At 53.7% G+C, this 27,362-nt stretch overlaps 2 protein-coding genes across 4 annotated transcripts in view; one reads left to right on the forward strand and one right to left on the reverse strand.

Annotated features, from left to right (window-relative positions):
- On the reverse strand, nt 1-27,322 carry CD276 (CD276 molecule). 3 transcript variants are annotated; one of them, XM_065688087.1, is made up of 9 exons: nt 26,995-27,322; nt 26,764-26,821; nt 8,008-8,150; nt 6,324-6,674; nt 5,339-5,635; nt 4,094-4,234; nt 2,442-2,486; nt 2,023-2,058; nt 1-665 (listed from the first exon to the last, which is right to left on the reverse strand). In XM_065688087.1, exons 3-9 carry the CDS (start codon nt 8,054-8,056, stop codon nt 643-645), a joined length of 942 nt encoding a protein of 313 aa, XP_065544159.1. In that variant the 5' UTR covers nt 8,057-8,150; nt 26,764-26,821; nt 26,995-27,322; the 3' UTR covers nt 1-642. The 3 variants fall into 3 exon arrangements, with proteins under 3 accessions (XP_065544159.1, XP_065544161.1, XP_065544160.1); XM_065688089.1 differs by lacking the exons at nt 26,764-26,821; nt 26,995-27,322 and adding exons at nt 8,265-8,524; nt 10,508-10,566; XM_065688088.1 differs by lacking the exons at nt 26,764-26,821; nt 26,995-27,322 and adding an exon at nt 10,508-10,593.
- NPTN (neuroplastin) overlaps nt 8,179-27,362 on the forward strand; it is a 77,281-nt gene continuing 58,097 nt past the window's right edge. The window contains exons 1-3 of the mRNA XM_065688737.1: nt 8,179-8,226; nt 10,148-10,660; nt 27,103-27,268. Of these exons, the coding sequence (XP_065544809.1) occupies nt 8,179-8,226; nt 10,148-10,660; nt 27,103-27,268 (727 nt within the window). The remainder of the gene's footprint in view (nt 8,227-10,147; nt 10,661-27,102; nt 27,269-27,362) is intronic.

Consider the following 27,362-nt stretch of genomic DNA (forward strand, 5'->3'; position numbering starts at 1 on the left):
GATCACTGCCCCGAGGGCACTTTGCATTTAAGGCAGAAATGAAAGTCCAGTGGGAACCACAGTGGTGCAAGGGGACAAAAGTCATCCCCACATATCCCCAGAGTGGTACCTCCATCGTGGACAAGAGCACCAGCTCTGCCCCCCTGTGCCTGGGAGTCCTGCAGGTCCCATCCATCTTCCCAGAGCCTCCAGGGCTCCATGTGTTGCTCACTGAGCCCATCTCCACTCTTAAGGCCTCTGGGCTTAGAAAAGCAGCAAAGTTTGCCCTGAAAGGCACCTGGAAGGTGGCTGGCTCAGCTGTGGCCATGCAGGAGCAGGAACAGAGGGTGATGGCGGGGGGGAATGGTTGATCCTGGTTGCTCTCAGCTCCACGTGGGGATGGGCAGATGGACAGGGAAGAGCCTCCACCCCACATCATCCCTGGGAAGGATGCACCGGTCCTGGGGGCTCACTGGGGATAGAGAGATTCAACCACTCCCCAGCCCCAGGGCACCCCAAAGACAAGGCTGGGGACAGAGGAGGGTGACGGGGCTCAGGATGAGGGGTGGCAGCAGGTCCGTGCCCTTCCCGGGGACCTGGAGCTCATCCGCACTGCGGCTGGTGCAGGGCACAGGGCGCTGCTTGGGGCCGTCCCAGCTCCTATCAGTCGATTTCTTGCTCATCATCTGGGGAGAAAAGAAAAGACCGAATGAAAACGTCCAAAGACATTAACAAAGAGTCATTCCCAGGCCCAAATGAATGAGTTCATCCAGCTGATAACAGCTCTGGGATGTCCTGACTCTGGAAAACTGGGATCCCCACTCCCAGGGCTGATGCCAGCCCCAGGTAAATAAGCCTAGGCACATGTAGGTGTGTTTTTATCCCTCTATCCATCCTCCTGGATAGATGCCCCCCCCTCCTCCTCCAGCTGGCAAACCCTGGGAGATGCCATTATCCAAGTTTTATTGCTCCTGTAAAAGTGGTTAAGGTGCAAGCAGATGTCTTCAACATGGGGTTAAGGAAACAGGGTCCAATGTGGAGGGAAAGCCAAGGGGCTGGGAAGCTGAGCGTGGTCTGGAGAGGCTTGACAGGGAGATAAGGGCAGGGAGGAGGGAAAAAAGGAGGAAAAGTGGAGTCGGCTGATGCTTCACTAAAGGTGGGAAGGGGAAGGGAGAAAAGGCTTTTATTAACTTACTGGTGGGGAGGCAGAAATGGCATTAGAGGAAAAACAGGGCTGTTAATAAAAGAGGAAGGAGGGTTAAATGAGCAGAGAACAGCAGCAGCAGAGGCCAAGCTCTGCCTTTAATAGGAAAGGGAATGAATTAAAAGATTGAGATCTTGGAATGAGGATGAGTTGGGGAGGAGCAGGGCTGACCAAGCATGGAACGCACTGGAGTGCGTCACAGGGCTGGGGTGCATGATGGGCGGCTGGCAGCACCGAGCCGGGATGTTGGGAAAAGATCCTCAAAGGTAAAACCAGGAGCTGGGGCTCCACTTTCCATGAATTTCCAGCAGGAATTCAGCATCAGGCTCCTGCTGGGGAATTCTGCATGGGGAGGGATGCAGCTCATGCAAAGCGAGGACCAACTCCATCCATTCCTCTCCTCTTGGCAACACTCGGAGACAGACCCACGTTCCTCACAATGACCCAGGCTGGTGGCAGGAGGCTTCTCCTGCCCCCACCCCAGTGCCCAAGAAAAGAAAGGATAAGAGAAGAACCACCATGTCAAAGCCATCAGCTGCATCACTCCATCACCGGTGGGAGACACGAGTGGTGGCCAGAGAAAGTGCAGCCCTAACTGGAACAGAAATGGGTGATGGGAAATAACTGATCTAAGAAAATCTGATTGAGAACTGGGGGGAAAAATTAAATAAATATGAACAAATTGAGAACACCACCCCCCCAAAACCCAGTGATGGATGATGGAGACGCAATAGATGCTTTCCACTTAGATCTGAGCATCATCTCCAGTGCTGTTAGGAAGAAGCCTTCATCACAAGCCAGCTCATGGTCATACACTGTTGCCTGGCAAAGGCACTCACCCTCTTTGCTCTCTGTGCTCTTCAGTGGCTGCAAAGCTGCAAAAAGCAGAACAGCACTTGGTCAGTCAAGGAGGAAACAACCGAGAGCCCTGTTTTGGGGAACCCACCCCAATAATTGCCAATTTCCACTGCAAATCTGCTGGTCCCTAAATCTCACCAGCAGGAAGGAACCGGCATCGCAAGCAAGCTCCTGCGCTAGCAGATAAAGGCAATCACTGGGCACATAATTCACCTGTTTGATGACAGCAGAGCATCACGAGTGCTTTTCTCTTTAGAGATAGGGTGGCTTATCAAGGAGCTGCCAGCCTGAGGGGGTGCACTGGGGAGTAGGCGAGCACGGGGGGCTGAGCACAGATGGAGGATGTAAAGCACGCCGGGGTGGCATATACACACGTATATAATAAGCATCATGCGCCCACCTGTCTTGGGTTCTCCCCCTTCCTCCTCATCCTGCTCCTCTGTCCCTGCAAAAGAACAAGCCAGAGAGTGTGAAGCTCCACCCCAGCTCCCTGAACCAGCTCTGGTGAGTGCCCCTTGTATTGTTGCCATCCCCACTGCTCAGAGCCACCCATCATCACCCCATATCCCAAGGTCTGCTCAGGACCAGGTGGTGCTGAGCCACTGGTGATGCTTAGGGAGGAGGTGAGTGGTACCCACCTGCACCCAGCACCCCATGGTGGGGATTCCTGCAGCACAAGGCTGGGCTGGGGTGGCCCATCCCTTACAAGGAAAGCAGGAAAAGCCACAGCTCCGGGTGATGCAGGGCAGCCGCTCGTCTCCCTATTTATAGCACAGCCACCATCTGGAGCAGTGCTTGGCAAGGGGCTTAGCAGGGAGACCACAGATCCCCCAACGCCTCCGGGACACCCCATCAGCACTGAGGGACGAGCATCCCCTTCACACCCACCAGCTGCCACCCTGTCTGGGAGCCCAGGAGCTTTGCACCCCATGGGTAAGACTTGCCACCATCCCAGAAAGCCCAGCAAAAATCACTGCTCCTGCCTCCCGTGGCTGCCAGGCCCACAGGCAGGGGCCCTGCCTGGATTCTGGCTGACCAAGAGTGACAGCAAAAGGTTATTGCTATGGGCATGCAGCCATCAGTGCAACACATCACGAGCTGGGAGCTGTCTTGATGGTAAAGAGCTGAGGTCAGCTGGCCCGGGGCCACAGCTGAGCATCACAGCACTGCAAATCCCCTGGCCAAGGGGAAAACACTCTGTTAGAGGAGGAAAAATATATCTATATTATTTTATATATATATCTCCTGCAGATCATTCCCAGGATAAAACTCTCTTGGTCCCTGCTGCTGCAGACACCCCACAGCCAGGCATCAGGGTGATATGGGCACAAGACAGAGAGAGGAGGAGTGAGACAGGAACCCCCGGGGAGGAAGGCTGCAGGTCCCAGCCCTGCAGCATGGAGCTGGCAGGGAAAGGCTCTGGCAGAGCAAATGCCTTGGGAGGCAGCAGGAGGAAACAAATGGGAACACCAGGAAAGCTGCTTCTGCAGCCATTTCAGAGCACGGCAGCTTTTTTAAGCACTAAAACCTCCCTCTTTTGTGCAAACACGTCCCCATAATAATAAAAAAACAAAAAAAACCCAAGCCACCAAACAGGAGGATGCAGAAAACAAGAGCGTGGGGCATCTCTCTCATGCTATTTCAGTGTCAAAGCACTTGGCGTTTCCATGGTGGCAAGTGCTAAAAGCACCTTCTCCGAGGAGATGCTCCACGCACACCCAGTTGTGGGTACCAGACATGCAGAGGATGCTCAGTGTAGGGAGATGAAAGGGGGAGAAGGAAAAGTAAGGAGCACTTTCACTGTGGGTGGAAGGTGGGGGGGGAGGAAAACCAAGTGTTATGTTTGAAAGAGCTGCCTGGAGCAATGCACGCAGCCAGCACAGGTACAGATCTGCTGGTGCCCACCAGCCCCAGCAGTTTGAGCACCTCTTCATCCTCTAACTGATGCCACCACCAAGGCAAACCCACACTGGTTAAAATCTGCCTCAGCTCCCCCCATCCATCGCCCTCTGCAAACCTCATCCCTTTTCCAGGGGCAAACCCCCACATTACCTGCATTTTCCTCCTCTTCCTCACAGCTCTGGCGGATCTTCTTCTGGCACACATAGGCCAAGACGATGAGCAGCCCCACGACGCAAATGGCAAGTCCCACTGTCACCCAGAGAGCCACGGCAGGGAAGGCGAGGTGTTGGCCTTGCAGGGGGAGGAAAGGGAGATGCCACCACAGTGAGCAGTGCTGCCCAACAGGGGGGATGTGTGCCCAGGGGACATCCCCATGGAAGGAGTTGGTGGCACAAGAGGTGGTTTTGGAAGTAAAACCATTGGTGCCTGTGATTAAGGCCTTCCCCAGCAGGTCTGGATGAGCAGAAACAGCAGGTTGAGGCACTCCTTAAAATACTTCATTAACTTTTAAGTCATTACACTAATGAATTCAAAAGGTAGGCTGAGCTTTCACTTGCTAGGGAGCTCCAAAGAAGCATTAGATGATGCAGCACCTGTTCCTGTTCCCCTCTCATCTTAGCCCAGGAAGGATGGGGGCGCCTTCCCCAGCATCCGGGACAGCCTGGCAGGGACCACCAGGACTTGGGGCTACCTCCTGAAACACCAAAATTCCATTTTTTCCCTATAACATTGCTCCTTCAAATGAAGTCTTGCCACAAACCCTGCCCCTCCACAGATGTCACCCCAAGGCTGACCATTTGCTCACAAGTCCATACAAAAGCCATCCCCTCTCCCCAGCCAGCAGCACCCACACAGGTTTCCCTGCAAGAGTTTGCTGCATCCAGCCGAAACATTAATGCTCCACCAGGGACCCACCTTCCCAACCCACTGCTGTACTGAGGGTAATGAAACAGTAATTACTGCTGAGGAGCACACAAGGTTCTAAAGACCTCCAGGAGGGCAGAACTAGAATGGACCAGATGCCCAATGAACTTCTCCAGCCTGTATTTTTGAAGCAGGACTGCTGCAGCTGGGATGGAGAACTCCAAACCCCAGAGCATCCTTAGCATTACTAAGGAGAAGACAAGCACCGTCCCCTGTGCTGGCTTAGACTGGGATGGGGCAACTAGCACTGTGAGAGACTAAGAACTAAGGATGCTGGCTCTCGCTGGGACACTGGCGTGGGGTGACAGGGAGGACAGCACAGCCCCAAGTCACCCCTGCAAGACCATGGGGAGAGAGGTCGAGCAGAGAGATGGGGTAGCAACCCCAGTAGGGATCCCAGTGCCACCACAGTTGCCTTCTTCAGGCAGTGCCCATCACTTCCCTTCCCCAGTTTGGGCCCCACAGGCTCACCTGTGATGGTGACAGAAGCTTGGGTCTCCTGCTGCAGCACTGGGTTTCGCACCACACAGGAGTAGGTGCTGCTGGGCTCCACCAGCACCTGGAGCACGCTGTGCACGTCAAAGAGACCTTCTTCATTGGCCACCTGGGACGTGGTGATGTTCTCTGTGATGTTGCTGCCCTGGCTGTCCTGCCAGAGGATGTTGGCCTCTGGGTAGCCACGGGAAGCGTGGCAAGTCACCGCTGCCAGATCTCCTGGCTTCAAGTGCTTGTTAGGCTCCAGGTTCATATGGGGCTTGGAGTAGGGAGCTGCAAGGAAGAGGACAGCCAGCATGAGCAAAGGATCCGGATCATAAGGAATCCAGTGAGGCTGGGCAAGCCCCAGGACAGACTCTTCCAGCTGATAGGACCAACCAGATGAAGCCTCCAGCTTTGGTTCATTTATGGCCATGTTTCCATGTGGCCTCTCAACTAAGAGCCTCTCCATCACCGCAAGGAAGGGACTCCAGCCCCCACCAGCAATATTTTGGGGAGATCATAGAATCATAGACTCGTTTGGGTTAGAAAGGACCTTAAGATCATTCAGTTCCAACCCCCTGCCACGGGCAGGGACCCCTTCCACTGGAGCAGCTTGCTCCAAGCCCCTGTGTCCAACCTGGCCTTGAGCACTGCCAGGGATGGGGCAGCCACAGCTTCTCCGGGCACCCTGTGCCAGCGCCTCAGCACCCTCACAGGGAAGAACTTCTGCCTTATATCTAACCTGAACTTCCCCTCTTTCAGTCTGAACCCGGCACCCCTTGTCCTGTCGCTACAGTCCCTGATGAAGAGTCCCTCTCCAGCATCAATGCAGCTGGTTGGTCTCTAAGAGAGACCTGACTTCATGGGAAGACCACGGCAAGGTGGAGACAGAAAGAGACTCCAGAGAGGAACAAAGCATGATGGAGAACCCCTCTTTTCAGGCAGACATGTAGGGACACCCCATCTCTCCATCCCTCACCTGCCACCTGCAATGTCACAGCTGCGCTGTTGTGGTCCTGGACCCGGACAAAGCAGGTGAAGCTGCCTTCATCTGAGATCTCCACACGCCGGAGCAGCAGCGAGACGTTGCCTTGGGCCAGCTGGTCATAGAACAGGGCTGTACGGTTGGCGTAGCCCCCACCCTGGTCTTCCAGCTGGTCCCGACCACCAGAGAAGCTGTGGACCAAGCGCTTGGTGTCTGTCAGCTGCCAGATGAGGCTCAGGTCGTTGAGGCTGAAGTTGGCCTCGGGAGAGAAGGAGCAGTGCAGGGTGGTGTCTCGGCCGAAAAGAGCCACCACGGGCTCATCCGGGACCTGGATCTCAATGGCACCTGCAGGAGGGTGGTAAGGGCAAAAGCACGTGGTGGTGAGACCCTGCAGAAGCACATCCTTAACTCTCCATCTCAGTAACATCAAAGGAAATCAAGGGATGCCCATGGAAGCGACCCATGGGTAGGTGGCATCCCAGCTGTGACAATGGGCACCTCAACCTGCACCCCACCAGGACAAGCAGCTTGGTTTCTTCCCATGGGTAGAGGACATACGTGGGTGACAGCAGTGGGGACACAGCCCCGAGTGCCCAGGATGAGCCAGCAGCTCTGGGCAGCACCATGGCCAGGCTGGAAGGCGCTAGATGGCACCAGTGCTCCAGCACAATGCCAACGGCGTGCCACAGCACAGTGCCAACCTCATCCCAGTGCCACAGCACGATGCCAACCTCATCCCAGTGCCACAGCACAATGCCAATCTCTTCCCACTGCCATGGCACAATGCCAGCCTCATTCCAGTGCCACCTCAGGATGCCAACAACCACGTTGCCAAGCCATGGCAGGACACCAACCCTGCCATTGTATCAGGGAGCAACGCCAACCATGCCAGGGCGGCCAGACCCTCCACACCTGGAGCTGGTCCTGGGGTGCCCATTGGCAGCAAGCAGCAACATCCTCCAAAGCAGACCCAGGGCACTTCATTCACCAGGAAAAAACTCCCCTCAGACCAAGGATTTGCTTTATGTTCCAACCTCAAAACTACTGCAGAAAACAACAAAGGTATTACCTATGGCAAATACCTCTCTCTGGAGACAATGGCAGCAATGAGCCACTACATTTTAAGCAGGTGGGAAGAATGAGGAGCTGTGGGAAGGAGCCAGGCTGGAGACCTGACGGGGCCACAGCCAGGCAGAAGAGTGCTCAGGCAGTGTGCCTGGCTGCAGACGCGAGAGCATCATGTCTTCCTCCAGCTAATAATGAATGCCAGTGGGTTTTAGGACCTACCACCCAGCCTGGCCAGAATCACTGCTGAGCGTTCCGAAAGGATTCAGCCCCAGCATCCCTCTCAAGTTGAGGTGATGCAGCCTGGGAGACCAGGAGATGCAGTACACAGGGACAGACCCAGGGGAGTCAGGATTTCCTCCTCCCTTGGCTCTGCTGTTCAGCTGTGCCATGCCTCAGAGCTGTACCCTGCTCTGAGGGTGGCCCATGTGCACCAGAAGCCATCACACCCACTGTAAGACCCCAAAACCAGGAGAAACACCTCGTGGGTGCTGCCACTGGGGACCACGGGTCAAAGGCAGCTTTGTCAGGATGAGCGTGGCATGAAGGACACCTCCTTCGGGGTGCTGGCATGCAGACCCCACCAACCCCTAATGCCCCCAGCCCCACTCACCTGCCAGGCCGAGCACCAGTGCTCTCAGGGCAAGCAGCGGGCAGAGCATCCTTGGCTCGGGCAACGACTGGGGGAGGAAGCAGAAGCGAGCGCAGCCCTGGGTGTCCTCACAGGGTGTCCTCTCTCATTACAAGTACCCTGAGCTGAGGAAAAACAGAAGGAAACAATGAGATGGTGCCAGGGACCAGGGACAAAGAGAAGGGAGAAGACTGGCACCAGGTAGGGGATCCCATGCCAGCGGCACCCGGAGCACCCACCCGGTTGTGAAAGGCAGGAGGGGGTTTGCCTCCAGCCTGGAACCAGCCAGGTCCCAGGGTTTAGGAAGCCGACGGACCCGGAGGCAGCTCTTGTGCTGGAGGCGTTGGCCAGTGCCCTGGGGAAGCCACGTGAGCCTCTTCCCCTCCTCGCTGCTTCTCCTCCCCTTTTGTTTCTGTCTTTCCAAGCACAGCGCTGGGCTGTTACATCCCTGTCCTCCAAGAGGAAGCAACTCGCTCCTGTTGTCCAAAATCACTAAAAGCTAAACATAAAGAGGTCTGCAGATTCCTGGCTCTGCCAACAGCGAGAAGGCTGCGAGGTTCAGCCCCACTCATGACATGGAAGTCCCTGGCATGAGGATGCCCTGAGAAAAGGGGAACAAAACCAGAGCATCTCGGAGCTGGATGTGAGGAGAGGCGAGGGCAAGCTGCCCGGCACCGCTGGCTACCATGGCTCGCTTCCCGAGCATCCCTCCCTGCTGTGCCTGGAGCAAGCCAGGCCCCTCGTGACCGGCATTCCTCCCTCATAGCAGGAGCTGCAGCCAGCATCACCACTGCCGTGTCCCATCCCATCCCATCCCAGAGCCCCCCTGCTCTTCCTTTAGCACCGACAAGATCTGACACAACAGCTCCACTTGCAATAAATCAATGTCACAGCACCGCTGTCCCGGGGTGCAGAGGGAACTTCAGCCTCTGGCTCCTTAGTCCTTAAAACCCCTTTAAGTAGGGAAACGGCAGCCCCAAAGCTCTGCTCAGCTCAATCCCATGGGGGAAACCAAAGCACAGGGAGAGACGAAGGCATGGGGGGGAACTCAGGCACAGCGGGAAACTGACCACAGCTCTGCTCCAGCATCCCCTCTCCTTCCCTCCGGAGCACGAGGTTCCTTTGGGGAAAGCAAATTCCCCAGCTTTTTTTCCCAAACCATATCCCTGAATCTCACCTTTTCCCAAGTGGATGAGCCCAGAGCCAGCCCCAGGCGGGTGGGAAGAGAGGGACATGCGGTGGGAGAGGGTGACAGGGCACTGCTCAGCTGCCCACTGAGGGAAACGTGAGTCACCGCCTCCCGCTCACCCTCGGAGCTCTTTCCTTTTCCTGGGGATGCTCAAATCAATTCCATTTTACAGGTTCCGTGACCTATGAGTCCTGCAAGACCACCCCAGAGGAGTCACAGGAAGGGGACGCCCGTGTCCCCAACCCTCCTTTCAATGGATCTCCTGCCTTTCCGTGACTCAGTTTCCCCATCCCTGCAGGATGGGCTCTGCCCCAGACCTGAGCTTCTCTCACAAGCTGGGATCTAATGAACCTCACAAACATGTTCCATGGAAAGCCAGGATGGCTGAACCCCTGGAATAATGAAACCCTGTGTTGCAGCAGGACCACATGTCACCCTGTTAAATATTAACTACCGCGCTGCCAAAACGCTGCTCTTTTATAACCCCCGAATTATCAGCTGCCAAATTCTCCCCTGAGACGGTGGAAGTGTAAGGAGAGCATCTGCCGGTGTAGGGAGAAGTCTGCGTCCAGCCCAGCTTTTGCGGGAGCCCCCCGGTTTGCTCCTCTCCTACCCGGGGTCTGTGCCAGCAAAGAGCCCGGCTCCGCTCTAGACTATTTTTAGTCCCAGCTTAACTTCTGGGTGGGAAGGAGAAGCTCCCCGCTTGCAAAGCAGGACCCTGTGGGGCTGGGAGGGGGGCGGTAAGTAAGAGGGGTGTGCGAACCCCAGTCGCAAGGCAGTGATTTGGGGCGCAGTGCGTGGCGGTGGAAAGGAAGGGTTATCCCTTGGGACACAAAAAGGGGAACCATCACTTCCTCCGGAGCCGGGGTCCGTCTCACGCGTGGGAGTGGGGGTTACGTTAATCGCGGCATTTTTAACCGGATGGGTCTATAGGGATGCCGCCTGCCCTGCACCCCCACGGGCCTCGGCCGCGGGACCCGCTGGGGTCACCGCCTCCACCCCCAGCCCCCCGACGCCGGCCGGGGCTCCCGGAGCCCCCGCAAGGCTCCGCGCCGGCCCGGCGGGGCTCGGCTCGCGGCGGGGGGAGCTCCATTCATTCCGCCCTCCGGGAACAACGGCCGCGCTCCCAGCCCCGGCCCGCGGGAGGGGGAGCGGGAGCAGCGGCCGCTTCTCCGGCCGGGCCCTGCCCCGCGGGCCCCGCTCCCGGCTCGGACCCACCGGGACCGACCCCCGCCTCCCTCGGCTCCGGTCCCCGCCACGTCCCCAGCGCTGCCCCCGCCCGCGGGCACTTACCGGGAAGGCGGCGGGGGACAGGCGGGAGAGCGCGCGCCGCCGCGGGCGGGCCGGTCGCGGGGCGGCGGCTCCGGCCCTGATTGGCTGCGACCGCTTCCTGCCGCGGGCCCGCCCGGCGAGAAGGAGCGGCCGGGGCGCGGAGGGGAGTGGGGGGCAAGGGGCAGGGGTGCACCGAGGTGGGGAATGGGAGCACTGAGATGGGGAATGGGGTGCACAGGGATGGGTGCACTGAGATGGGGAACGGGGTGCACAGGGATGGGTGCACTGAGATGGGGAACGGGGTGCACAGGGATGGGTGCACTGAGATGGGGAACGGGGTGCACAGGGATGGGTGCACTGAGATGGGGAACGGGGTGCACAGGGATGGGTGCACTGAGATGGGGAACGGGGTGCACAGGGATGGGTGCACTGAGATGGGGAACGGGGTGCACAGGGATGGATGCACTGAGATGGGGAACGGGGTGCACAGGGATGGGTGCACTGAGATGGGGAACGGGGTGCACAGGGATGGATGCACTGAGATGGGGAACGGGGTGCACAGGGATGGATGCACTGAGATGGGGAACGGGGTGCACAGGGATGGATACACTGAGATGGGGAACAGGGTGCACAGGGATGGGTGCACTGAGATGGGGAACGGGGTGCACAGGGATGGGTGCACTGAGATGGGGAACGGGGTGCACAGGGATGGGTGAACCGAGATAGGGAATGGGGTGCACAGGGAGGGGTGAACCGAGGTGGGGAACGGAGTGCACAGGGATGGGTGCACTGAGGTGGGGAACAGGGTGCACAGGGATGGGTGCACTGAGATGGGGAACAGGGTGCACAGGGATGGGTGCACTGAGATGGGGAACGGGGTGCACAGGGATGGGTGCACTGAGATGGGGAACGGGGTGCACAGGGATGGGTGAACCGAGATAGGGAATGGGGTGCACAGGGAGGGGTGAACCGAGGTGGGGAACGGAGTGCACAGGGATGGGTGCACTGAGGTGGGGAACAGGGTGCACAGGGATGGGTGCACTGAGATGGGCATTGGGGTGCACAGGGATGAGTACACTGAGATGGGCATTGGGGTGCACAGGGATGAGTACACCGAGATGGGCTTTCAGGTGCACAGGGATGGGTGCACTGAGATAGGGAATGGGGTGCACAGGGATGGGTGCACCGAGATAGGGAACGGGGTGCACAGGTATGGGTGCACAGGGATGGGGAACCAAAGCACATGGACCCAAGGGTTACACACAGCCAGAGCATTGGGTGCACAAAGCAGGGACTCAGGCGCTCAAATGTGAGCCTAGGGTGCATGGCAAGGCCGGAGAGTGAGCATCTCCTCTGGGATGAACAAAAGGCAGCTGGAGTTTCCAGCTGCAGCGACCAGACACAGGCCACTTCCCAGGGAAAAACCTGGCTAATGATTTACCTACACAGAGGCAGCTGCAACCCCACACCATGCTCAGGAGAAAGTGCTGTTGGAGGGTAGAGGGGGACCCCAAATAGTTGGGAGCTGTGGTGCTAGAAGGGGACACCCCTGAGGGGCTACCATACACAGCATCTCTATACAGCCTCAGGCATACACTACCACTCCTCCCAACATACAGGAGGGATGTAGCCAGAGGCAGGCAGGTAGGAAAGGAAGTGGAGGAAGAGCAGGGAGCTGGGCTCTTTGTTAGGGTGATTTTTCAGCAGCTCACACACACACACCAGATGTTTCCCCAAAGGAAGCAGCTTCTTGTTTTTAAGCTGATTTTCTTAGGGGGTTCCTCAACACCAATAGCTCTTGTTGTGTTCTCAAATGCTCCAGCAGCTTCAGGCCATGCCCCAGAGACAGGTGCCTGTGTGGGAGGTTTGGATCCTGTTGCTCCAGAGCAAAGGAAGCTCCTCACCCTTTTGATTACAGAGGGGAGCAGGAACAGCCAGACCTGGAGAGCTTAAAATTAAAAGGCAAATAAGAATAACCTGAAACTGCTATATTTAAAACCATTGGAGTTTTCCCCTCACACTTCCAGACAAGGCAGGATTTTTCAGTGACAAAGCACACCTTGACCCAAGCACTTTGGCTGATAGCAGCAAGAATGAGAAAGGGTGAATCCCATGTATTTCAAAAGCCTTGCAACTAAACTGGGAGCCCTGGGCTCCATTCGAGGTGTTCCCTGCAGATCGAGTGGCTTTCTCTTTCTGTGCTCAGCCTGGATGTGTGGACAGTCAATGGAGAAGATCCAACCATCAGCCCCCCAGTGCTGCAGCAGGGAGACAGGGGCTGGTTGCAGGGACCTTCTGCATGAGTTGGTTCCCTCTCCTACAAGCGATAGGTCCCCGGACTTCTCCTGCACCAAAGCTCAGCAACCCAAAAATGCAGGTGGAACCCAAGGATTTTGCAAAGATATCCCTCCAAAAGACACTAACTTGCCCAGAGCAAGGTTTCACACCTTCACAGCTCCATCATGTTGTCCCTTCTCCCAACAGTTCACATGATCAAAGCAGCATCACAGCTTTGATACCTTAACTACGAGCGCAACTCTGCTCCTGTTAGTCTTTGAAGATCCGAAGTGAGCATCGGAGCACCAGGAGCTTTCTTAGTGTTAAATAAGAAGTAATTAAGCAGCTTGGAAACAAAGACAGGTTTTTCAACATCAAAACTAGCTAAAAATTCAAATCCATGCTGTTTGCAAGCCTGCTCATGATTAACAATGAAAGGGCTTCCGGGGAAGGATTTAACCAGTAGATGTTCTCCATCGCAAATGATAGTTTTGGACTAATTTTCCTTCCTCGAACCCTTCAGTACACAAGGTATGTGCATCAAAATGTGCATAATGATGACACAAAATACAGAGAGGCAAAGGAAAGAACTGCAATTTGCAAGTTTAATTTCACACTCAGACAGGATTTGATCAAGGGGAGGAAGAACCACCAGAAAGAATGGATGGAGGTGCTGGAGCAAATCCAGAGCTTCCCAACAAGGTGTCCATAGCGTGTGGGCTCCATGCATCCCAAGGAAAGCTTGCATGGCTGTTTCTCCTCCCCATCACAAGCATGGAAATACCACACAGCACCAACACTTTCCAGCTGCCAAGGATGTAGGAGTCAAATCTGCAATGCCCAGGAGGATCTCCTGCATTTCCTTCCAGCACAAGACATCTGGCACACATCATCTTCATGATCAATTCAATACAAGGCAGGAGGGTAAATCCCACCTCGGCTACATGCAGATTTCCATCCCCCAAAACTACCAGGATCATCCATTTTGGAGCACTTTGGAAGTGAACATCAGCCAGCTCCATGCAGTGGTAACTGTGTTACCCCTGTGGGTGAGTGGCTGGAGCTCCTTCAATGCAGGATCCTTGGGCATATGGAAAACAGCTCTGGTTCCTCCTCCTGCAGACTCAAAAACATCACAGTGGCAAAAAGCAAAGGATCTGGAGAAGCAGGAAGGGGGTTTTGAGGTTGCTTTGAACCAAGAGGCAGAGCAGTGAGCCAGTGCCAAGAGAAAATAATCCCAACACTAACCTGGGAGCCTCCCGAGCCATTTTTGATGAGGCTGCATCCGGATAACCTCAGTCCTGCTCACTCAGGAGGAACAGAGCTGGAACACTTTGGATGTGGCCATCCCGAGGCACAGGGTCAGGGCTGGGGATGGTGAATCACTCACCACCACCCGAGCACAGATGGTTTAGGCCTGTATGTGGAGCAGGAGGCTGCTCTGGAGAGAGTCAGCATTTCTGTGGTACACAAGGACCATTCATAAGCAGAGAGCCCAACAATGGACTCCAGATGCAGAACCACCCCAGGGGAAGATAGCGAGGAATGGAATGAATCTGATACTGCACCAGGTACACACCAACCCTTCCTCCTTGCCTTCCCAAGCACAGGCACAAGACCTCACCACCAGGAGACACTGAAAACAGGCTTGGAGCCTTCATCTGTCCTTCATACCAGCTACAGCAAACGGTTCCCCCTAAATTCGGGGTGGGGGGGGGGTTATCTGTCCTAAATGACAATAGCTAAAAGTGCTAGAGGTTGCCAGTGCTGGTGCTCCCACAACGGCAGATGAACCACTCTTGCTGAGTTGTGTTGGGATCAGCACCCCAAATTCACCCTGGGGAGCAGTGCTCCTTGGCAGGACAGGTCAGTCCCTACAGCAGAGCTGGGGCACATGAAGGGGTTTTTGCCCACATCTGGGCTGCAGGGATGTCTGCCATTGACACCCCAAAAACACACCTTCCCCTGCTTCCCCACTTCACACAGGGCCTCTCAGGAGCAGGACGATGAAGCTGCGCTGTGTGCAGATGGTTTCTGCAGCCTGCTTTGGAGCAGCCGCTGCAGGATGAAAAGGCTCTTCTTTGTTCCAGCTGCATTGCCTCTGAGGCACACAGGGAGGAAGAGCAAGCTGGTAGGCAGAGCTGTGCACCAGGCCCTTGGAGAGCATTTCCCCTCCCCCAGACATGGAAAATGAGCCTTTTTTCCTCCCCTTTTGTTTCCACATCCTTCCCAGGCATCCCCCAGTCCTTCCACCCAGCCTTGCTGCCATAAGCAGCTACAGCATTAAGCACATCTGCAGCAGCCACCACTGCTTCCAGCAACCCCACTGTGCTGGGACTCATCAGCACCCAACAACCAGCAAGGGCAGGATGAAGGAAAACACCTTCCAACATCCCTCCCCCCCCCAATCTAAGAAACATAAGAACTGCTGCCCCAAAGGCATCACCCCCCTGTGCTCATCTCCAGGTATTGCCAGAGCCTTCATCTGTCCCTACAGCATCCTCTGCTGTCCCATAGCCACCTTACAGCAGCACAGCCAGGGCCTGCCTCCCCCCATCATCCTCCTCCAGCCAAGCTGTGGTGCTGGCCTGGCCAGGAGCAGACAGGAGCGATGCGCATGCAAAACCTGAGGTTAGAAATGCCTGAGTCCAGCACTGATGGCTCTGCAAAAGGCACCTCCCTGTCCTGCAGTGATTGGACACCCCAGCTCTGGTCCTGCCATGGGTCCTCTTTGTAGAGTGAGGCAGAGGTGGGAAGCTGCAGAGTCCACCCTAACATGGGATGAAGATTCCATAACCCTGGCTGCTCCCTCCCAAGAGAAGGAATTCCACAGCTGGGATGTCTCAGAGGATGAATCCATGCGACTTGTCCAGGCAGACACACTTTCCCCACCCCCTCCTTTACCTGATGGATACTCGCATTAAACCCCCAGCTTTAATCACTTCCTGATGATGCAGCTCTCCAAACACTACCATGTGGCCTTCTCCTACCTGCTTGCCAGCATGTGTCCCTGTACCCATCATCACAGTGTTGTAGGCTCCATCTCCTGACCACACCAGACAGATTGCCAGCTCACAGAGGAGCAGGCAGGAGCACAGGGCTTTCTGGTTCACTCACAAAGCATGTACTGCATTCTCACCTCCCAGGAAATTAATTCAGTTCAGAGCAGGCTATCTGTAAATATTAGTAAGGTATTTTCTTATCAGGCAAAAGTCACAAAGCTTTTCTTTTCCCCAGGAACACCTCTGCAAGATTGCTTTCACCAGGATGCTCACCAATTCATGATTAAAAAAAGGAAGTTTTATCTCTAAGGCCTTTCCTTAAGGTGTTTTTGTCAAAAATAGCCTCAACAATCCAGACTGCAACAATAAGCAAACTCCACATAGAGAGCACAGCAGCAACAGCACAGCCAACCTCAAGTGCACAAGCAAGGGAAACGAAGCAGAATAAATACCTGCACAGTGCCAAAGTGGAAGCACAGCACTGCAGGATGGGGTCACCATGTCCCGAAGAAAGCAGTGACACCACAACCCAGCCATGCAGAACTTCAGATCTCAGACCAGTGAAGAACAAACCATGCCTGGTCCATTAGGTACCCAACACACACACAAGATAAGGGATACATGCTGTGTCCACACAAACACCGGGTTTGCCTATAAGCTGCACAGACTCTTAATGGTGACTCAACACTTCTATTTACCATCATAAGGTATGTGAAGTTGGACTGACCTGACAGCAGAGTGCAACTGAGCTAATGCAAAGCTTTATGCCACTCCCCCTAGAACAGAACCTTAATCACCCCTGGGGCTGACTTGATTTAAGCAGCAGGGAGCCAGAGACTGCATTACATCCTAATGCACTTTGGACCTCAGCTCCTGTGTGAGAGATGCCCACCAGAGACCATGCAGGGCCTGGCAGAGGCAGACAGCAGGTCTCACTTGGCAGCCTCCATCCCCTGGTTGCTGCTCACCATCTGCTGTGAGAGCTCTCAAGGCAGAGCCTGCTGTCAGCTGCAGACAGACACACAGCCCAGACTCTCCTGCTCAGCATCCCAACCCCTCCACAGCACAGCAGCACCCCTGAAGGGACCATGATGCTGTTAGTGTCTCTGCTGTTAGACACTCCAAATACCCCTTTTAATCCCAGTTTCCCAGGGAATCTAAGTGCTGATCACATTGCCTACTGTCCCTCGTCTTCCCTTTAGAAAACTTTAGCTAAGTCTGAAAGGAGGTCAAAGCCTAAGGGATGTCTGGATTCCTACCAGCTTGGTTAGAGATTAAGCAGGAGTCAGAGGAACATACACAGCCCAGGGTGGCAGCCAGCTGGCATCACAGCACATGTCCTGGCTCCGTCCTAGCCATAATCTGTGCCATAGCTGTCCTGACAGGTCACTGGGGAGAAGGAGTTAGTACAGCAGTGGGAAAGGGATGAGCAGAAGGAAAATGAAGCCTTGGGAAGGAATAACCTCCACACTGCTGCTCCCAGAGCAGCTGATTCAGGAAGCTAAGTGCTAGTGCACCACATCTCCAGACTCACCCACACATTTTTGGAGCCCACCCTTGTGCTGCACAGAACAGAGCTTTTCTTCCAAGAAAAGCCCTTCCCAAAGCAGCTCCTCCATCTCGCCACCATCATCCTCCTCCTCCTCCTCTTCCTCCAAGGCAGCTGCCTGCAAGGAAGGGAATATGGCAACTGCACAAGTCACTACAAAGCTTGTCTGCAGCTGATGCTTTAGGCTCCTCAACTGCAGCTGTCCCATGGCAACGTGTCAAGTGTATCACATAAAAGATGCCATGTTCACACCATTATCCCCATCCCAGTCCTCCCCATCACCATCTGTTTGGAGCTGGGCCCCCTCGACAGGTGGCTGGTGGGACAGCAAAAGGAACCAGCAGCTTTTTAGGGGATCTTGCAGCATAGGATACACCAACTTTCTCCCAAATATCCTGCCTCCTGCTTAGGAACAGTCCCACCAAGAGATTCCCACTCATGAAGCCAGGCAGAGACGTTGGCATGACAAGCTGAAGATGAGCTGTTTGTTCCCCCACGTTCTGCAGCAGCTTGATGAGCCTTGCGGGAGGTTTGCAGCACAGACCCCACTGACCTGCTGCAGGATACGGCCACAGGTCCTACCTGCCCTGGCTGATCCAAGCAAAGCCCCACCAGGAATGCAGGTGGCTTCAGAACAGTTATCTGAGCTCGTGCAAACACATTCCTCATGCAGCATTTGTTTAACTCTTTAGCCTGTGGTTTGTTTGCACTGTGCTTAAACCAAGCCTAGAGAAGGGCAGACGTCAGCACAAGCCTGAAATAACCACATACCTCTGCACCCTCCTCAGCTGCTTTTAATGGAGACGACTCGGAAGCAAGCTTTGTCTGAAGTCTGGAAACCATTCCCAAAGCCCACCAGCACCACAAGGTACAACACTGTGTGTGGAGCCTGGAGAGCCTGGGGATAGAGGGTGAAGAGATGCGCCTGGTCACAGTTCCACCCCTGCTCCTAACATCCCAGCCTTGCTGGAGCACAGCCGTCCTCCACTACCCACCCAGCCACAGGCTTTGGGCAGCAATCCAGCCAGGACTGCTGCCAAGGGCCTCTGGACATGAGATTCCCAGCCTTCCTGCCACTCTTCAGGCTTCCCCAGCCTTTCCTCTTGCTCCTGGCACACTCAAGAGCCGGTTCACCTCCCATCCATCCATCCCCCATGCTCAGCATCCCTCTGTAATGTCCCTTTTAACTCATCCTTTGCTCCCCTTCAGCCATTGCCCTGCCTGATTTATCTATTATTTCCTAAACTAGTCCTGCTTTCTAAAAGTACATGAGCACCTCCCGTATGAAGATAGGCTGAGAAAGTTGGGGCTGTTCAGCCTGGAGAAGAGAAGGCTGCGTGGAGACCTCAGAGCAGCTTCCAGTATCTGAAGGGGGCCTATAGGGATGCTGGGGAGGGACTCTTCATCAGTGACTGTAGTGACAGGACAAGGGGTAATGGGTTCAAACTGAAACAGAGGAAGTTTAGATTGGATATAAGGAGGAAATTCTTTCCTGTTAGGGTGGTGAGGCACTGGAATGGGTTGCCCAGGGGGGTTGTGAATGCTCCAGGGAGGTTGTGAATGCTCCATCCCTGGCGGTGTTCAAGGCCAGGTTGGATGAAGCCTTGGGTGACATGGTTTAGTGTGAGGTGTCCCTACCCATGGCAGCGGGGTTGGAACTTGATGATCTTGAAGTCCTTTTCAACCCTAACTATTCTATGATTCTATGAACTATTCTATGATTCTAAAGAGGTTTCAGACTTTCCACTTAAATAGGCTTTTTCTTCCACCCATGCTTCCCTAAAACTGTAATTCAAACAACTTTAATTGTACATTATTGTCTTTCTGAGTCGCCCCTATGGATAATTCATCTTCCTTTAGTGTAGCCATAGGGAGCACAATCTTATCTTTCAGCTCCAGCAATGCTGACAGTTTCCTATCTTGCGATACCTTCTGCTCTTTTCCATGCTGGGGCTTTGTTACAGAGTTGATTAAAGCCAAATTGCTTTTTTGCTGCAATTTTACTGCAATCTAACCCGGCAATGCCCCAAGAATCAGAGTCATCTTTCACAATGCTCATCCATTCACTGCTATAAAAGTCCTCCCTGCTCAGGGTGGAGGAGCTGTAACTCTGCACCAGCCACAGTGTTTGCCATCAGTTAAGCCTCCCCTGTGAGATAGGGGTGAGACACTGAAGCTGAGCCCCTGGCCACTCAGTGCCATCCCCCATTGCTCATTTTCTCTTATTAATCAAAACCACTTCTGCTCAGAAATTGCCTTTCTGCATCTGCATCCAAAAGCTCTTCCCAAGCCCTTTCCACAGCAGCTTCCTTATTTCTCAAAGGTGCCAGAGGTCTGAAGCCCAAACATTATCCCCAACACACACACACACCACCTAAAGCCTCCATGAGAAACCCTCAATTCTCCCATTTTTGCTCATCTCCAGGCCTTAGCAGTGCATGGCACTGACCAAGAAAGCCCCAGCCCTCAATCCAGCTTCTAACCCAGGGGGTTACAGAAGGGTTTTTAGCTACTCAGGTGACTCAAGGACTCCAGCTATCCCCAGCCACCTACCTGGGAGAAGGTTTCTGGATCTGCACCGCACGTAACTCCAGAGTTTCTGAAAGGATTTCGCTGTCTCATGCTCCATCCCACCTCTTCCAGCTCCCAAGGAGGGACAAAGCCAAATACATCACAAAAAGAGCTCTTTCCATTGCCCTGATGCTGTCTTGAAATCTCGCTAGGTGAGCCTGTATTGCTGGATGAGGAGCCCAAGCTCCCACCTCCAGGGAAAGGGGCACAACAGGCCCCTCGCAGACCAAGGACAGAGCTGGCACTGCCCAGGGCAGGATGCTAGCAAGACCCTACCTGCTAGGATGGACATGCAAGCCCTCACTTCAGCCACCAACACATTCCTCAGGCAAAAAGTGAAGCTGAAGGAATAGCTCTTATCTCAGACAAAGGGGTTGAGGCTCCTGGCAGCCCCCCAGGCCACACACCAAGGGGTACCCATACAGAAAAAAAGCTGACCTGTGAACAACAGACCCATCACCTTCCCCCAGCACCAGTGAGGAACAGGCACAGGATTGAACCAAGAGATAAGGGCAACCACACCACAAGTGGGAGCATCATACTGGACCAAGCAGCCTCAGGGAAGATGGCTGTATTGGATGAGATCCATCTAGAGAGTTACCTACACAAAATACATAGATCCCACCTCAGAAAGTCCAGCCCAGGCTAAGACAGACCCACCTACAGACCAGCTCAAAACAAGAGCAACTACCTGGCTCCAAGCTTATATGGAGCAATGGGCAGAGGGTCAGTGGGGCTCCCAGGTGAAGCTGCTCAAGGCCACTAAAGCTCATTAGTGCCTACATGGCTGGGCTCAATCCTTCCTCATGACTGCTGTTTATTTTTGGGAGAAGGGAGCCTCAAGTGTCATCAAATCACTTTTAGTAAACCATTACATCATTAGCTTATATTAACGTGGCCCAGGCCAGCACAGACAGCCCCATCTCAGAAAGCCCGATCAGAGGAAGCCAGTAGATCCTTTGAAGCTAGTCATAGAAGAGAATCATAGAATAGTACAGGTTGGAAGGGACCTTCGAAGGTCATCTACTCCATCCCCCCCGCAATAAGCAGAGCCATCTTTATCATAGAAAACCCCATAGGTCCAATCTGACCTGCACTACATGGGTTTCAGAAAATTGTAATCTAATTGCCACAAGGCGTAAAGGCCAGCTAATACCTTTAGCTTTGATTTAGCTGGTAAAGCATGACCTGCAGGGGATGCTGAAAATAACCCTCATGTATAATAGATCCGATACCCACACATGTGATGCATAGTCCCCGCTGCACTATCACGAGCAATCTGTGCTGCCACAGGCTGTCTGTCAGTCATAATGAACTTCCCCCTGTCCTCCCCACAGTGATCCATCCTGATGCTCTTCATTTCATTTTAATCATCAGCGTTTAGTGAAAGGCATTGGCGTTTCTGCCTCGTTGGCTGCGTGTGGCGAGACCCAGGGCGGGAGGCAACAAGAGGCTGTGGTCGATGTGAGCCATGATAGCACAGTTGTCATTGATGTCTGGGTCACTGGGCTGCCTCCAGCCCCCTCAAACCAGGCTTCAGCCCTTATGTGGGTGCTCCTTTAGGAAGAGATGCATGCCATAGAGGAGCTGGGACCAAGAACCATGAGCTCAGCAGGGAAGAGCAGAGGGCCAGGGTGGCACAGGCAGATACAGTCATAGAATAGTTACAGTTAGAAAGGACCTTAAGATCATCCAGTTCCAACCCCAAGGATGAGGGCCCATGTGGCTCACTGAGGTGTCACCTGATGTAATAAACAGTGTGCAGTGCTTTGGGGATGGCACAAGCTCATCTATCTCTTGAGCAACTGATGCCTGCAGGTTGGGTGACAAGTCCTGAGGATGCCAATGGCCCTGAGCAGCCCCACCTGGGACTCACACCCACACCTGCCTGTGGGCTTTGCAGCCTATTTAAGCTTAGCCTAGGGCCCTCTATCCTTGTTTGTGCTATGCTCCCGGGGTGCTGACCTCTAGCTGAGCCCCAGCTACACCTGTACCTAATAGTCTGGTCCTGTTGATCTGAATCCTGATCCAGACTGATTTCCACCTTAAATCAAGGCCTGTTTTGTCATCTTGAACCTGCCTGGGGCATTGTCCTGGCTGTGTCTGACCTTGGTTGCCCTCAGCAGAATTGATCCTGAGCTGTGGGCTGATTTCTCAGCTTGGCCTCAAGCCTACCTTACTGCTGGGCACATGCCTGAAGACTGTGGCTCCTGGCTGCCTCCTGCACTCCTTAATCAGGTACCTTGCGGCTGCTGCATCCCTGCTAGCCACCATGTCCCCTTGCTTCCCCCACCTTAGGGAGCAGTGTCTTTGGTGCTTCCTCGTACAACACCCCTACTTGTTGTGAGCACCCCTTGGCCAAGGCCAAGTTCACAGGCTAACAGAATCCCAGCCTGGTTTGGGTTAGAAGGGACCTTAAAGCTGATCCAGTCCCAACCCCTGCCACAGGCAGGGACCCCTTCCACTGGAGCAGCTTGCTCCAAGCCCCTGTGTCCAACCTGGCTTTGAACACTGCCAGGGATGGGGCAGCCACAGCTTCTCTGGGCACCCTGTGCCACTGTCTCTATCCTCAGAGTAACAGATTTATTTCTCGTACCTAAATCTCCCCTCTTTCAGTTTAAAACCCTTGTCCTGAATGTCCCCTTTGTCCTGAATGACCTGTGGGTGATAGCTCCAGGCCACCTCCCACAGGCCACAAATGTCCCTGCGTGCAATCTACACATCCCTGTTCTGCCTCTTCCAGGAGATGAAGCCAAGCCCTAGCTGCAGGCATTGCTCAGCCAGGCTCACGCTCACCCTGAGCAAGCCCTGTGCTAAACCATGGGTGCCACCTGCCGTCTACTTCTGATGGCATCAGCCCCAGCTTCACCTCTGCATCACTGCCAGCTGCTCCAGATGTTCAGGTTTCCCCCTGAGCCCTCTCAGAGGTCTCTGGCTGGGACTCACAGCCTGCAAGAGCAAGTTGGGTGTAACATGGGTGTCCCCCCGTGTGGCTGGATAGAACAGCTCCCAGCGGGAGCAGGAGGATAACGTTATCCTTTTCCTTGGGATAATGAGGTCAGGGAACAGCTCTTGTGTGTCTGACTGGAAATTAAGTTATTGGAGGCACTTCCCTAAAAATGTGGGTGGAGAAAACCAGTATTGTATGGATGAAATAATCACAACTGAGAGAAATAACTGCGAAGCTGGGTCAGAAGGAGGGGAAGCCCTTTCCTTTCTTCCTGTCCTTCTTGCTCCTTTTCTGGAGAAAAGAAGGTTAAACAAACTTAAAACTTTTGTCCTAACAAAGATGAAATCAGATATGCTGATATTTCTCATTGGACTCCTTGTTCACACTAGAAATAATTCTGACCAATGCCACCCTTTCTGTCACAGTGCTTGTTTTGTGTGAAAAAACACTTCTTTTCAGGAGGGGGGGGCTGGGTGTGATCAGTCAAAACACTTTGACCGGTTCTGATAGGAACATTTGAACATAGAGCAGGATGGGGGATTGCTGGAAATAACCAAACTGCCATTACCCAGTGGGGTTGGGATGTGTAAAGGGAGCTTTCTGCAAAATAAGACAGCACATCTATATTCTCTTATTACTACCCTGGGAGCTTTCCTCCTTTTCTTCCATTATCCTCCTCCTTTTCTTTTTCCAGAAAGCCACTTGTCACCAATTTTAGAAGCTTTTCCTCTGACTCTCATTCCTCAGAGCATGTTTCTCTATAATTTTATGAGCTTTTCCTTTGTGCTTCATTCCTCTGAGCACTACTTTATGTTCATGTTCAATCTTTCTCTGGCTCTTTAGGATGAAAGCTTGTAAGGAGTCCCCCATGCAGCACAGCCCTGTCTGTAAGAGCCAGAGAACCTTTGTGGTGACTCACTGGGATGGGTGTCACCTCTGCTTGATAGCTCCATTCTGTTCCCTGATTAGGTTAATGCTGTTCCCTGCCTGCCATTGTGCCTTTGAAGAGATTAATCTGTATATACCTAAGGTACATTAACCGTATAACCCAAAGGCCAGGGATACTTTTTGGGATGCTTTACCTCCAACTCCTCTGCCGTGCTGCAAGGCAAGCAAGGGCACTGAGGGCTGGGGTCTGAGTCTGGCTGGCCCTATATAACATACATGCACAGATGTATTGCATTGTGTTTGCTCATTCATCTCTTCCCCTGCATGCACAAAACAAACTTTATCTTGATCGTGCACTTGATAGTGCAGTCTGGTTTGCAAACAGACTCTGCGTGTGTGTCTGGCTACAAGCTGATTGGAGCCTGTCGGATATGGATCTGGGTTTTCCCTAGCATGTAGCTCCCACAGCATTACCTGGTGTTTCTCAGCCCTGAGAGCAGCTGCAATAGCAGGGCTGTGCTGCTAGACGTCAGCAAGTGCTTTGTGCTCTACCCTACATTTTCAGCTTGCCAATAATAGATGCAAATGAAGGTGACTGCAAGTGAGCCTTCTAGAGGCAAAGCTTGCTTCAAGTGTCAAAGCATATCAATAAATACATCCGAAAAACACGGATCTCTTAAGCCCTTCCTGTCACAAGAAGACAGGCTGAAAGATCATGCAGGAAGAAGGTTGATGTTGCTTTGAAACATGAGAACTGAAACTTTAATGAATCTGCTGACGATTATGTGGGGGTTTTGTTTTGAATCCAACATTTTCTTACCACCTTTTGCTGAAGACTTAAGGAATTATCAGAGAAGAACCAAAACTGAGACATGCCAGGTGAAAAGATGAGTCTTGCTTGAAGGGGAAAATGCAGGGACTTTGAGCTACTGTACTTGGAAACTTTGACATGTCAGACTTTTTCCCCTGCCACCATACCCACACGAGAAAAGCCTGGGAAGGCTCAGTCTGGTGGAATACCAGCCTTTGTAAGAAACCCCTTTCTTCCCTACCAAGCCACTAGGTTGAATTTGTTGCTGGCAAATCCTCATTTTCTCCACTATAAGCACAACCTGTTGCAAGAGGATGTATTCAGATGTGGTAGAACAGGTTTTTACCCTATACTAGCCATGGCTGGATGCTGGAGTACGGCACGAATAGGTCTTGTAATACATATATTTCAGGGAACTGTAGGAACCCTGTTTGTTCCCCAAAGGGCTCTTGAAGGCAACAGCAAGCTTCAGATCAGGTGTGTCAGCACAGTCCTCTTCTGGCCATGGTAAAGACCTCTTAGGTTTCCTAGGTAGTATGTTCACAACATCTCAGGTCTGTGCAATCTTCATTAACCGCTCTGGGTAACCACCTCAGAGCCTTCAAGGGAAACCCCAGCAGAGCAAAGCTCCCAGTGAGCACACACACGGGGTGAAACTGGTGGCAAGCAGGGCAGTGTGTCTGGGGATTGTCTCCAGCACAGAGCCAGAGGAACGTGACGGGTGAGTTATGCAATTGTGGGGAGAAGATCTAACAACACAAGAGTGTGCTGAGCTGGTTATGGAAGGGGAAAAAAGAAAAAGCCTTCTGCTAACTTTGGCCCAGGCCTCTGGCAGCATGAGTCACTGCGAGCTGCCATGGTTACGAAACAAGTATTACTGTGCAGATACAAACCATGCTCAGAGGCAAGAACATTGCTAACTAGTTCCAAACTTGGAAAACAGCTGAGTGTAGGTAAGGCCTAATGCTGAGTGGGTGTCTGCAAAAACGAGTTGCAGCAGAATCCTGTGGAGCTAACGTTCAGCAGGTAAAACAACGTGCAAAGAGCAGGAGGATTGGACACCACTGTCCGAGACCTTGATTTCTGGCTCTTTTTGCCTATCCCTTCTGGTTTGCAAGGGCTACTGTCAGAACTGTTCCACAGAAAGAGAAGAAGAGGATGTTTCTGCACCATGGCAAGAAAACAAATAGTAGTGTCACAGATGATTCAGCTGGCACGAATAGTGAGTCATGGAAATGCACCATGGAAATGCTCCAACACGGGTTGCACGGCACAGTGGAATCTCTGATGCACATCAAATCTACCAACACAGCATCCTTGGAGAGTTAGGGGCAGCCAGGGTTATATACAGCACTGGCACATACCCTAGTGCTTCTCACATGTGACCTCAGGCCTGTGAAGCTGCAGTTGTGAACCTGTGATCATCAGAAGCCTGAAATGCTCAAGCAGCAACTTCCCTGGCTTCAAGGGAGCAGCAGGCTTTTCATGGAAAAGGTGTGTCCCATCCTCCTTCCCAGTCTTTTAGTCACACCAACACTAAAAGGACTCAGAGCCTGTTTGCTAACGATCAGCTGAGCATAAGCAGGCCAAGGAAAGGATGAGGGATACCAAGTGAAGCGGCCGCTTCAAGGGATGAGGGGGAGCAAGGCTGCAGTCCATGCCCTGGTCACACAAGCTCTCGCTGCTGCAGCAGAGCGGGGTGAGGAATGAGGACAGTTTTGGATGTTGGCACCACCAGGCAAGCAGGCGCTGCACCCACTCCACTGTGGGCACACCAGTGCCTGCAGAGATCTCTGGGCTGGAAACAGAAGTGCAGAAAAATCTGGTTTTGAGGGATTTTCTCCTTTTTTTCCCCACCCCAGCATCCCTCCCTGCTGCTCTGTCCCACGGCCTCCTGCAACTCTCATACCTCCCCACTTTGGCTGTGCATTACAATGATGGGCTCCCATTGAGCTGCAGGCTCCAGCCCTTTGCTTTGACCTGTGAGGGAAAAGAGTCAGAAATCTGGCTCAAATCACTACGTTAGGCTTGCTGTTGGCTGCGGGCTCCAGCACAGCACAGAGCAACCAGTGTATGGAGTGGTTCTGACCTGGAATCGGTGTTCTACAAACAGGAAAACGCAGTACGAGCTGCCCAAAGCTCAGCAGAAGCTGCTCTCCAGGGCACTTGTCATGTCTGGTAATCCAGGAGCGAGCTCCTGTGCTTTCTGTCCCCAGCTCCACCACTAACCTGGGGCAAACACTGTCGCTTCTTGCAGCCTCTTATTTGTGCACGTAAGGACAGGGCCCTGGAAGGAAAACACATTCATTATGGTTTCATGTATCTATAAATGAACAGCTGTGATCGAGCAAATGGTGTTTAAGGTAAGTTAGGTCTTTTGTGGCTGAACACTTTGGGGCAGATTATGTTCATCTGACACCCCCTGACCCCTGCAGAACGGCACATAAAATCCTAAATTACCTTTGTGACTATAACCGGAGCCGAAACACCGCCTGCCTCCTTTCCCCTGTACCTGCCGCTGGTATAGGCCCCTGAGCGGAGGAGCCTTGTGGTGCCCCTCACACCAAGGAGCCGCGAGGATGGACTCCGCCATTCCCCACCTCCATCTGCCCCGAGGTGACCACAGCCTCAGACACGGGGCGCACCCCGCAGCACCACAGCGCCGGTGCGAGGCCCAGGAGCTCGGCGCCTCAGGAGGGGAGGCTAAAGGCTGGGTCGGCCGCTAACGGGGCCGGTAAGGGGCGACCGCCGGCAACATGGCGGCGCGCCTCCCCTCAGGGTCCGACCCCGCGTCTCCCCTCTTCCCCACCCGGTGCCGCCCCCCCCAC

The sequence above is a fragment of the Lathamus discolor genome, chromosome 8, assembly GCF_037157495.1.
Source record: "Lathamus discolor isolate bLatDis1 chromosome 8, bLatDis1.hap1, whole genome shotgun sequence".
Classification (NCBI taxonomy): Eukaryota; Metazoa; Chordata; class Aves; order Psittaciformes; family Psittacidae; genus Lathamus; species Lathamus discolor.

What these genes read in the sequence shown, in the direction of transcription:
- CD276 (XM_065688087.1), bottom strand. Translation starts at nt 8,056, where the DNA reads ATGCTCTGCCCGCTGCTTGCCCTGAGAGCACTGGTGCTCGGCCTGGCA. An exon ending in ACTGGTGCTCGGCCTGGCAG is followed by an intron (nt 6,675 to 8,007) that starts GTGAGTGGGGCT and finishes ACCCTCCTGCAG; the next exon opens with GTGCCATTGAGATCCAGGTC. An exon ending in TGTGACATTGCAGGTGGCAG is followed by an intron (nt 5,636 to 6,323) that starts GTGAGGGATGGA and finishes TCTTCCTTGCAG; the next exon opens with CTCCCTACTCCAAGCCCCAT.